This window comes from Talpa occidentalis, unplaced genomic scaffold, assembly GCF_014898055.3.
Source record: "Talpa occidentalis isolate TD23 unplaced genomic scaffold, MPIMG_talOcc4v2.1 talOcc4.13, whole genome shotgun sequence".
In the NCBI taxonomy this organism is placed as follows: Eukaryota; Metazoa; Chordata; class Mammalia; order Eulipotyphla; family Talpidae; genus Talpa; species Talpa occidentalis.
In genome coordinates, this window is record NW_023601322.1 from 29,217,516 (window position 1) to 29,230,139 (window position 12,624).

The 12,624-nt window shown below is 40.3% G+C and overlaps 1 protein-coding gene across 1 annotated transcript in view; it reads right to left on the reverse strand.

Moving 5' to 3' along the window:
- The window catches only part of ELP2 (elongator acetyltransferase complex subunit 2), a 47,794-nt gene extending 35,219 nt beyond the window's left edge, over positions 1-12,575 (reverse strand). The window contains exons 1-3 of the mRNA XM_037508642.1: positions 12,386-12,575; positions 10,189-10,267; positions 5,889-5,959 (exon numbers count right to left, since the gene is read on the reverse strand). Coding sequence (XP_037364539.1) covers positions 5,889-5,959; positions 10,189-10,267; positions 12,386-12,523 — 288 coding nt within the window. The 5' untranslated portion in view covers positions 12,524-12,575. The remainder of the gene's footprint in view (positions 1-5,888; positions 5,960-10,188; positions 10,268-12,385) is intronic.
- Between the last annotated feature and the right edge of the window lie 49 nt (positions 12,576-12,624).

Here is a 12,624-nt window from a genome sequence, read left to right on the forward strand (position 1 = left end):
ATTTTAAGACTACATCCCATATTTCTTCCTTCACATTTTTTCCTATTCCAATTTGACACACTGCTGTCAGATTAATCATCTTACTCTGACATTCATACTCCTCAGCTCAGAAATCATCAAAGACTTCCAAATGCTGGCTAATGAAGAGTACGCTCTTAAAATTAGCATTTAAATTCCCACCTGCTCTTCTCTTATTCTACTTCTCTAGTATTACTACCCACATTTCCAAAACTTTGTTCCTCAGAGTTACAAAGGAATATTTTAGAAGTTCAGATAGGAAACACATCTGGGGCATTCTAGATAAATGAGATAAGCAGGTTTGTCCATTACAGAACTTTTCAGAGTCTTTCATACCTCATATGCAGTGGGATTCTAAGACAGGTATATGAGATGCAGTATTTTTCCAAGCTTGACTGATCACAGGTTGCTTTCTCGCGGAACTTCTTGAGAAATGAATGATTCTTGAAGCAAACTTTAAAAAGTCCTACCCTAACGACATCTTAGGCTTTTGTTAAAACTGGATATTCATATAATTCTTGCATAGGTGTTCTCTTTCTCATCCGAGCTTTTATTCATGCCATTTTTCCTAGGAGGAATTCTTTTTTTTTTTTAAAAAAAGATTTATTCATTTATACAAGAACTGAGGTACAGGCCAGAGATGTGGAAGGGTAAGAGAATTCACCAGAGACAGAGTGGGGAGCAGAACAGGCAGACGGACCAAAAACACTGCTGAGCAGAGCAGTGGGAGAGACAGGAGAGGTCTGCTGTGCCATGTAGGATGCTCCATGGCCAGCCGGGAGTATAACCCACGTTGCAGAGTCTGCAGACAGCTCACAGCACTGCACTCAACCCCCTGCGCCACTGGGGAGGCCCTCCTAGAAGGAATTCTTACTCCTTTCATTCTTCCCAAGGAAATCTTATCAGCTGAAAGGCTACCTCTTAATTTTCTTCTCAATTCTCAATGTACCAAAGTTGTATTACAGCAAGTTAGAGTATTACCCAGAGTCATTCCTGTGCTTCAAATATACTTTGCCTTCAAAACCATGTTCATAAAGGGCCTCCTGGTGGCGCAGCGGTTGAGCGCTATGTTGCGAAGCTGCCCGCAGCCTCTGCAGCACCAGTTCGATCCCCGGCTGCTCCTGGGCCTCCAGAGGAGGGTCCAACATGGCGCGCAGACCTCTCCTGCCGCCCGCTGCTCCCCTCAGCAGTGTACTTCGGTCCTTCTGCCTGCTCTGCCCCCTGCTCTGGCTTCCGGTAAATTCTCTCACCCTCCCGCGCTTCTGACTGTACCCAGTGCTTGTATAAATAAAAATAAATCTTAAAAATAAAAAAAAAAACCATGTTCATAAATAGAATTGTATGTAATCTACATGTTTTGCATGGCAGACATTTAAATATTTAATGCAATAACTTTTCACTTCTGATCTTTGCTTACAAGTAGAAATAACAAATGTCTATCAAAAGAAGTTTATCCATACCCACCACTGCATATTATAACATCACTCAGAATTATGTAAATGTATAACCATGTGGTAATAGCTGTTCTAGGAACACAGCAATTCTGATTTTGCTATCATTAAAAACAGAACGAGGGGGCCTCCCTGGTGGCACAAGGGGTTAAACACCGTACTATGAAGCAGTTTGCAGCCTCTGCAGCACAAGTTCGATCCCCGGCCGGCCAGGGAGCAACCCACATGGTGCAGCAGAGCCCTCCTGTCTCACCCGCTGCTCCCCTCAGCAGTATATTTCAGTTGTCTGCCTGTTCTGCTCCCTGCTGTCTCTGGTGAATCCTCTCACCCTCTGGCACCTCTGGCCTGTATCCCAGCTCTTGTATAAAAATCAATAAATCTTAAAAAAAAAAAAAAACAGAATGAGGACTACAAGATGTTACTAAAGGACTTAAATAGCATCAGGAAGGAAGGATATCACTTGTTCATTGAATCAAAATGACCACTCTATCTAAAATGATATATAAACTTAATGCAATCCCCATCAAACTACCAGCAACAGCATTCAAATAAACTGAACAAAAAAGACTGAAATTTATGGGAAACCACAAACGGCCTTGAATCACAAAAGTAACCCTATGAAAAAAGGAGAGAAATAGAGGTACCATGTCACCTGTCTTCAAACTTTACTATAAAACAACAGTATTAAAAACAACACGATATTGACACAAAAAGAGATACATGGATCACTGGAATAAAAAGCCCAGAAATAAATCCACATTCATACTAATACCTAAACTATAATAAAGCAGCTATGACCACAAAATGAGAAAAACAGCCTCTAATAAATGGTGTGAGGAAAACTGGAAAGCCTGATATGAAAGAATGAAGTTGTATTACTCATAAATACCATCCACAAAAATAAACTCCAAATGTAGTAAAGATTAAGATATAATACCTGCAATAATAAAACACATAGAAGAAATCACTGGCGATATGTTCCTTGATAGCAACAAAGCTTAAAGGATGTTCTGGAGAGACTCCCCTTTGGAATGACAGTATTGTCCACGAAGTATTAAGCAGCAAAAATTTTCTGATTATTTGCTCATGGAAATAGCAGCAGGGCATTCCTGAAAGATGTGGAAGCTATCTCCAATGAAGACAATTTCGACATCATCCTTTCTACTGGAGTGCCCATTCTCTTGAACCAGATAAGAATCTGCATGCTGTTGGGCTTAACCAGGTTCTGGGCAACCAAGAGGCTATCCAAGCAGTCACTGAGAAAGTAGAGGATCAAGGGAAAGTGAAATACACTAAAAAATAAAATGTTTTTAAGTGCCAGTGAGGAATAACTGCAAAAGGAGTGTAGTATGTTATTAATTTTTCCTGATTTTTCAAGAGCTAAGCTATGATAGTAGTTATAGAAGTAATTAGGTAACTTGGTGTCGGCCCAGACAGAAGCTTTAGTATACCTGAGGAATTACGTCATAAGTCTTGTGAGTGAGCTCTTCTGTTGGCCTTGTTTAAATTATTCACTAAACCTAGTAACCAGCAGGACTTTGTTAATGTTCTTAAGTTTCCAATACAGGAGAGTGACAAGTGAAGATAAAGTTTAAGATATTCAACATTCATTAAACCATTATTGAGTCACCACTGACATGTACTACTTATTCCAGTAAGTAGTTGACTTTTATATTTACTAAGACTTTCTGGGATGATAATGAGGGATATCAGAAAATACACTATACTTAAGTATTTATTACTAGTCTTTTTTAGAGGAAAAGATATGCTTTGACAGTTAAGACCAAGAGGCCCATTACACGGGTAAGTCACAGATGGGTTCCTCAACAGCCAAGAGCAAACCAGGCCTTTCTGCCTTGGCTCTTTTGCAGAGGTATCCTTCATCTGCTGTTCGGTAGTATTCTTCTCTGACCACCAGAATCAGTGGCATATAGAGAATATGGCTGCTTGTATTCTCTTTTTATTTTTTGAATTTTAACTTTTGTCTTCCTAAAATAAATTTAAAAATAAAGTTCTGTAACAAAAAATGCTATCCCTCCCCCCAAAAAAGAGATAAGAAAATACAAGATTAAACACATACCCTCTTAAATGGGAGAAAATATTTACACAATACATTACTTATTACACAATATATTAACTGTCAACATAATACAGTTACACCATATTAAATGTTACGGGACTAATATCCAAATGTATTAAAAACTGATACAATTCAACAATTAAAAAATAACCCAATTAATAAATGGGTAACAGATATTAACAGAAAATTCACCAGAGGATATCCAAAAGACTAAAAGACATGAAAAAATGTTTGTCACTGCTAATAAGAGACAAAGAGATTAAATCTACAATAAGAGGGGCCTCCCTGGTGGTGCAGGCGGTTGAGCACAGCACTGTGAAGCTGTCCGCAGCCTCTGTAGTGTCAGCTCGATTCACGTGGGCCTCGCAGCAACCCACACGGCGAGCAGATCTCTTCTGTCTCACCCGCTGCTCCCCTCAGCAGTGTATTTCATCAGTCTGCCTGTTCTGCTCCCCACTCTGTCTCTGGTGAATCCTCTCACCCTCCCGTGCATCTGGCCTGTACCCTGGTTCTTGTATAAATGAATCTTTAAAAAAAAAAAAAAAAAAACTACAATAAGATACCATTTGCCATCCATAAAAATGACACACGTTAAAAAGACCCCCAATAACAAGTACTGGAGAGGATGCAGAGAAAAAAGAACCTTACTACACTGTTGGTGGGACTGTAACTGGTGTGACCACTATGGAAAGCAGTTTGGATTTACCTTAAAAAACTAAAAATGGAGGGCCTCCCCGGTGGCGCAGCGGTTGAGCGCTGGGTTGCGAAGCTGCCCGCGGCCTCTGCAGCGCCGGTTCGATCCCCGGCTGCTCCCCGGCCACCGGAGGAGGGTCCCACATGGCGCGCAGACCTCTCCTGCCGCCCGCTGCTCCCCTCAGCAGTGTACTTCGGTCCTTCTGCCTGCTCTGCTCCCCGCTCTGGCTCTGGTGAATTCTCTCACCCTCCCGCGCTTCTGACTGTACCCAATGCATGTATAAACAAACAAACAAACAAATAAATAAATAAATAAAAAACTTTAAAAAAAAAAAAAAAACTAAAAATGGAGGGGCCTCCCCAGTGGTGCAGCAGTTGAGCGCTGGGTTGCGAAGCTGCCCGCAGCCTCTGCAGCGCCGGTTAGATCCCCGGCTGCTCCCCGGCCACCGGAGGAGGGTCCCACATGGCGTGCAGACCTCTCCTGCCGCCTGCTGCTCCCCTCAGCAGTGTACTTCGGTCCTTCTGCCTGCTCTGCTCCCCGCTCTGGCTCTGGTGAATTCTCTCACCCTCCCGCGCTTCTGACTGTACCCAGTGCTTGTATAAATAAATAAGTAAAACAAATCTTTAAAAAAAAAAAAAAAAAAAAACCACCTAAAAATAGAAATACCTTACAATTCAGCAATTCCACTCTTGGCTACATAGCCACAAAATATGAAACCATCAACCAAAAAACCCCTACATGTTCCATAATATTATAGCTAGACTATGGAATCGGCCTGAATGTCCATCAATGGACAATTGGATCAAGAAGATGTAGTACATACACACCATGGAGTATTATATAGCCATTAAGAAACGATGACATGCAGCCATTTTCAACAAAATGGAAGAAATTTGAGAGAACGTGTAGAACAGTAAGTCAGAACAATAAAAGTCAAAATAATAAAAACAAATACTACCATCTACAGAGCAGACAATCTGATAGTGTATTACGCTTTCGAAAAACAGTGGACATCCATAAATATCCAGAGGGCTAAGGGTAAGAGAGATGGGGGAGGGAAAGGGACAAGAGATACAGAGATGGTGGGGGGGGGAGGGGGAAATTAGCTTGAATTCCCAATCTCTGGATAGTGGGAAACATACATATAAAACCACAGAATTGCAATCCAAAAACTTAACCACTGGCAAATCAATAAAACTGAAAAGAAATAAAAATAATGGGAGTTTCATGAAGAAATAAATGTTCATAACTTGAAAACCTAGGTGAAAGGGATAAATTCCTAAAAAGGTATAAAATGCCAAAAATGACTTGTGGAAAATTAAAGAATTTTAAAGAAAAAAATTAAAAATACATTAATTACAAAGAAAACTGCTTAAAAATAAAAGCAGAACAATAACCCACATAACAGTTTGAAAATTACTCCAAAATGAGAAATAAATACAATGATTAACAGTGTATGACTAGGGAGTAGGTAGCAGAGGGACAGCTACAAGGTCTGTGTAGTGCTGAAGTTAGAATAACAGAATTACTGATAAGCACGAATGAGGGAACTTCCTAAAAGAACAACACAGCAGAAATGAGGAAAAAATGGAAAACAAAAGTATTATAACGGTCATTTCCTATCACTATAAACAAGTCAACCCACCTGATTACTCTCTATTTCCCAGTGAATCACTTGATTATCAGATCCTCCAGAAACTAACTCGGTAGAAGGAGCTGGGGGGGAAAAAAAAAACTTCAGTAAATATTTGAGTACTTTTCCCCCAGATAATTTTTTAAAGTTAGAGAAAATAAGAAAATTCATATGTCCTTTACCTTAATTCACCAACTATTAAATTTTGCCACATTTACTTAGTATCTTGCTCTCTATACATACATATATATGCGCGTATCCCCTTTTGTTTTGACAAACCATTTCAAATTAAGTTGCAGATATCAGGATCTCTGATCCTCAAATACTTTACACCATATATAATCCCTAAGAACTGAAATCTTCTCCCACCTTACCACAGTACAATTATCACCTTGCAAACTTTTACTACGTATAGCATCGTTATATTATACTCAGTTCATATTAAAATATCTCAGTAATGTCTTTTCAAATATGTATTTATTTTTTTTATTTTTTTTTTGTGGGACTCTTGCCAGCGGCCAGGGAACGAACCGGCGCTGCAGAGGCTGTGGACAGCCTCGCAGCCCAGCACTCAACCGCTGCGCCACCAGATGAGGCCCATCAAATATGTATTTTTTTAATTAAGACTTTAAGGATCACATTTTGTACTTCGGTTATCATACCTTTTCAGTCTTATTTAATGTACTGATAGAACAGTTTCCCAGTGCCCTTGTTTTTGTGACAGTAGGAGTCCAGATCAGTTTATACAATATCTCTCAAACTGTACTTGTCTAGTTGTTTCTTCATGATAACATTCAGGCTAAACATTTTTGGCAGGAATAAAATTAAGTCAGCAACTCCTACCAAATATACAACATATTTCCAAGATTAGAAAAACATTGCAAAATAGCTCTTTTAAACATTTACAACTTGTTTGTAAGAGAAAAAAGGCACTGAAAAAAAGAAGCTAGCATAATATTGATTTGGATTTTCCATTTACCTTTTTCCCCCCTCTGGCCTACGTGCTAAATATTTAGGGGCAGCAGTCAGGGGACAATCTAAAGAATATTAGATTTGGGATGGCGCTTCTGGAAAGCAAGCAGTTGGTGGAGTTGAGCAGACTCTTCCAGAAGTACCAGATATCAGGCAACATGTTCACCATCCTGAGGAAGTACAATAGCTGAACGAACCCCATTAAAGAAAAGGTCCTGTGAAGGCCTTTGAACCCTTAGACAAGGGTCTGTTAAGAGCTACTGATGTGAAAAAAATGATCAGTACCACCATAAAAGTCTCTGATGGCTTACTCAAGCTTACTGGGGGCTAAGATGATCTCAAAAAGGGGGACAAAAAGAACAAGAACAAGAAGAGCAAAGAATCAACAGCAAAGTATGGGCCTCCCCTGGTGGCGCAGCAGTTGAGCACTGGGCTGCAAAGCTGCCTGCAGCCTCTGCAGCACCGGTTGGATCCCAGGCCCCCAGCGAGGGTCCCACATGGCACACAGACCTCTCCTGCCACGCCCACTGCTCCCCTCAGCAGTGTACTTCGGTCAGTCTGCCTGTTCTGTTCCCCGCTCTGGCTCTGGTGAATTCTCTCACCCACCCACGCTTCTGACTGTACCCAGTGCTTATATAAATAAAAATAAATCTTTTAAAAAAAAAAATCAACAGCAAAGTACACCAAAGTGCCACTAGATTGCTATTTTTCCTCTGGTTTTTATTTTTGGTCACAGTTATATTTCTGGTTCCCCTAGAGTAAGTGTTTTCATGTAAGATTAAGGTCTTCTTGAATGGACAAAGGGCTGCTATGTTCACAGGTAGTTGTAAGAAGCTAGTTTATTTTAGATGACTAGCCATGTGTTACATGGTTGTAAATTCCTGGAGTATAGTTTAACATCTCTATAGCCATCTGCGTGAACAACAATAAATAATTAGACATCTCAGCCAAAAAAAATAAATAAAACCATTCATGTCCAGTCAGCCAGCTGTGATCTTGGGTTTTAATTTCTTCATGTATCACAGAAGTGAAGCCACTAATCTAACTACATGATTTTGAGAATTACTATGGTAACACACCTAAAAGTAAAGGGTTCAAAAATCAGATACCAGGCCTCCCTGGTGGTGTACGGGTTAAGTCTTGGTGCTATCACCTCTATGGCCTGAGTTCAATCCCTGGCCAGGGAGCTAACCCACACATGGCACAGCAGACCTCCCCTGTCTTGTCTGCTGCTCCCCTTGGCATTGTATTTCAATAAATCTACCTATTCTGCTCCCCACTCTGTTTCTGGTGAGTCCTCTTACCCCCATACCTCTGGCTGATACCCCAGTTAGTCTATGCAAAAAAAAAATCAGATTATCTTAAGAATATAAATTATTAAAATTTTCTGCCACTGATACATGGGTTAGAAAGAATATTTGAAACTCAAAAAAAAAAAAAGAATATTTGAATTCTCTGGCAGTAGAGCCTGTTCTCAATCATAATAGTTATAGACTACAGTGAAACACAAGTAATTCATTTTATATAACCTCACTTTTAAATGGAGGATAAAATATACAAGCCCAAATGAATAATTTATAATGAATATCTACACTGAGATCAAGTAGTCTTTGATGTTATTTGGTGGCAATTACTATATACTATAATTACAATTGTTTTAATATACGCACTAATGGCCGCCCTTTTCTACTATTTAATGGTCTTTACTGACCTACTGCATGACTAATTGTACCTTACCAACTGAAACAAGCAGTTTTTTTTTTAAGATTTATTTATTTATACAAGAACTGGGGTATAGGTCAGAGAATTCACCAGAGACAGAGCAGGAAGCAGAACAGGCAGAAGGACCAAAAACACTGCTGAGGGGAGCAGCGGGCAAGAGGTGTGCCGTAACATGTGGGTATCTCCCTGGCAGGCAGGGAATCAAACCAGTGCTGCAGAGTCTGTGGACAGCTTCACAGCACAGCGCTCAACCCACTGCACCACTGGGGAGACCCAGAAACAAGTAGTTTTTAACATTGTTAAAATGTTTTTAATGTCAGGAATAAAATTATAGTAATGTCTCACTAACTCAGTAAATTCTTCCTCTGTGCCAGTCTCAGAATGCATTTAACATACAATGGTTGCAGAATGAAAAATAAAATTAATTCAGAGTCCGTAACACGAGAGTAGGTGTATTTAAGACCATTGAGGAAATCCCACAGAATTTTGGAAATACCATTTAAAAGCAAGCAATATGGGGCCTCCCCTGGTGGCGCAGCTGTTGAGCGCTGGGCTGCAAGGCTCCCTGCAGACTCTGCAGCTCCCAGGAAGGGTCCCAAAAAAAAAAAAAAAAAAAAGCAAGCAAAATGTTAATTAAAAATTCTGGAGTCACAGAATGTTAGAGATGGAATAGGCCTAGAGATTATCTAGTCCTGCAATTTCTCAAATTTTTTGGTAATAGGACTTCTTTCTACGTTTAAAAAAATCTTGAGGACCCCCAGGGTATTTGTTTATCTGGACTATAGGTACCAATATTAATCACATTAGGAATTTGAAAAATACTTGTTATTTAATTTACTTAAAAATAATGATGAACTCTATCATATGTTAGCATAAATAACATTTTATGGGGGAGCTCTATTTTCCAATACAAAATATTAATGTGACAAAAGGCACTGTTTTACAATTCTACAACTCTCTTTAACATCTCACTTTATTAGAGTGCTGGTAAATTTTCCTATCTGCTTCAGTATTTATCTGCTTCACTATTTAATTGCAATATAACACACCACAGAAGCACTGGAAATGCCACTGTATACTGTGACTGAAGGAGAATGAAAACTGAGTAACATTACTCAGAAAATAATTCTGACTTCACAGATGTACTGAACCTCCAAGGATCCCTTGATCTAGTCTAATCAGGTGTAAACTGGGGTCAACAAAGATGCAATGCCTTTGCCTAAAAAAAAAAAAAAAACAAAATAAAACACAACACATAAAACTACCATACAATAGCTTGTCTGTGACAGAAACAGACGTACAATCCGGCTTTCTAAATCCCAGCCTGCGACCCAAAATGAGCCCAGCTAACAGGTTTTCAATCAAAACCAGGATGGGTCTCGCTAGTCGAGGGCTGCCTCTACCCTATTCTAAGCACTGCTTCATTATCCATGTTTCAACTGCTATAAAAATAAAGGTACAGATCAGATATTTCACTGGGAATACCATTTCTCTTCTAGTTTCTGACCCATAATATCAGAGGAGCTAATGTTAAATTAAGAGAAGAGATGAAGGGAAAATGACTAACCATATTTTAAAAACAAACGTGATTAGCTTTAACACTCAGGTTAATACTTACAACCATCCTGTTTACAAATCCACTGGACACAATTAACCCGTGCAGTGTGACCATTCAGGTTGGTAATGACAATTCTTTTCTTTAGAGAAGAAAATACCAGTTAGTATACTAAAAGTTATACAGAGGAATTAATAAATTAACAATAATCAGATTTCAGTGTTTTTGACACTAATAAAATAACCCAGATTACATCAAAGAGAATTGCCTTTCTTAAAGGCTCACGGGCTGACCATCGATCTCCGTCTTGCAGCAGGGGAGAAGTGGGGGTGATCAGAGCAGGGGAGAGAGACACAGGGGAGATGGGTGGTGGTACAGGGTGGATTATTGGTGGAAAGGCTGCACCTAAAGGGAACAATAACTATAGAAAGATGACCCATGACCTATTCTTTTTTTAAAAAAAAAGAGAATTGCCTTTCTGATTCATAAATTTCTATAGTAATGCAATCCATTCATTCCTGCCTTTCTTACCACGCCACATTCCCAGTCCCCTGCACCCTTGCCACACTGAACTCTTCAGGTCTTCAATCTAGCTAAGTGTCCACTCACCCTCCTGCAGTGCCCCCGCCCCCATCCTTCTCACATGGGTGGCCTCTTCCCTGTTTGCATCAATTTGAGGATTTTGTTGGGGGTAAAAAGCCCAACCTTCAGCAGAGGAATTCATGGTTAAAGGATACAAATTTAAGGCTCATTTTATATGCTATGGTTGATCAGGTTTTGGTTCTTCAGGCAAGGTCACTGGACCACAGTGACCAAGTTCCCAGCAGACCCTCAGACTGTTGCTTTCACCAACACTCTTCCACACTTGGGCTTCCTTTATTTCACTCACTGCTAAAGATTTTAACTCTGTGACTCCTGTGCCTTCCTCTTTACAGACCCATTCTCCATTTATTACCAAAAGCACTGGCTTCATATCTGCTATGACAACTGGAATAGCCATGACTGAGAAAAAAGGATATAGAAGTAGATTATATAATGAATCGCATGGGTTATTTGATGTTGGGAAACAATGTAAAGTAATTTTTTCTCTCCCTAGATTGAGAATTCCTTGATGGACAGAAATTATTATCCATTATCTTTACGCCATCATCACCATTCAGTTCAGGGCTAGCCCACAGGTCCTCTGAAATTTGCTGAATGAACATCATCCCCCAAACCTTATTTTAGCATCTGTAATGCTTTTATTCTTAAATTGAATTAAATGCCTAAGCAACAAATATTTGTAAGTACCTTTTAGGCTCAATAATATACTTCATTTTTGATATGTTAGTATTCCCTAATATGGCCATCAGGTTATCATTAAAAATAAAAAAAGTCATGGAAGGCATGGGACAAATCCATCAAACAGTTGCAAAAAGATGGGATTAAACAGGTAAGTCAGTCCTTGGTTCATGGCTACTATAAAGTTTACCCTTGCTTTTTTGTGCTTTCTCTAGCCAATCAAGAGTACAAGCAATCAACAAGAAACAAAAAACAGGAGGCAAGTTCAAGATACAAACTCCAAATATATTTCATATATAAATTTGAATCTGCAAAGGATGTGATAGGGAAAGTAGAACTTTTAGTGTAATTAAGAAAGCATCCATCTCCTGCCCTGCATTTTAATTTCAGCACTTGACTTTTTATACTGAGGTTCCTTTTGAGAAGCATCACTAACTATACTGTCTAATCAGGAAAGAGCCAAAAAATAATCAACTGTGTTAAATTCGGGACATGAGTAAGTTCTGTCTTATAACTAGAACTTATGACCCTCAACCCTGCCCGAACGGAACTTTTTTTTAAAACGGCCATTTCCAAAACCAAAATACAAGTAGTGTTTCTTTAAAATGCAATACAATAAGTTTATTAAAACAACGAGGGAAATAAAGAAACGATACAGCATCATTTTAACCCATACCTAACGCAAATCTTTTAAAACCCAAAGCAATTTGTTTGGGTTCCCATGGAAGCCTATAGATAAGGGTGTCATCATTCGGGTTTCTCCATGGAGCTAACAGAAAAGGATACGGAAACCCAAGCTGGCAGCGAGGGGTGAAAGCAGAGCATCCACCGGTGACTCCTCGCACAGAAACCCTCCCCGAAGCGAACCCAGCCGCACACCCATCCTCACTCCGGAGCAGTCTACACAGTCCGCCCCGAGTGCACCCAGCTGCTTGGATGCCAGAAGCAGACGGGGTCGGGGGTCCGGCCACCAGCTTACCTGAGGGTCATAGAGCACCACGGAACAGGACGTACCGAACGCCAAAAGCCCTCCCGGCCCAGAACTCCAACTCAGGGCGCCCCGCACCCGGTTCGGGCAGCAAAACACGTGAGAGGTCTCCAGCACCGGCACCACCATGTTGCTAGCTGGGCACAGCCAGACCTGGCCGCGCACTTCCGCCGCCGGACCGGAAGTGCCCCGCGGCCGCCCCTCGGCTCGCAAGTCCGCACCGCGTTTCC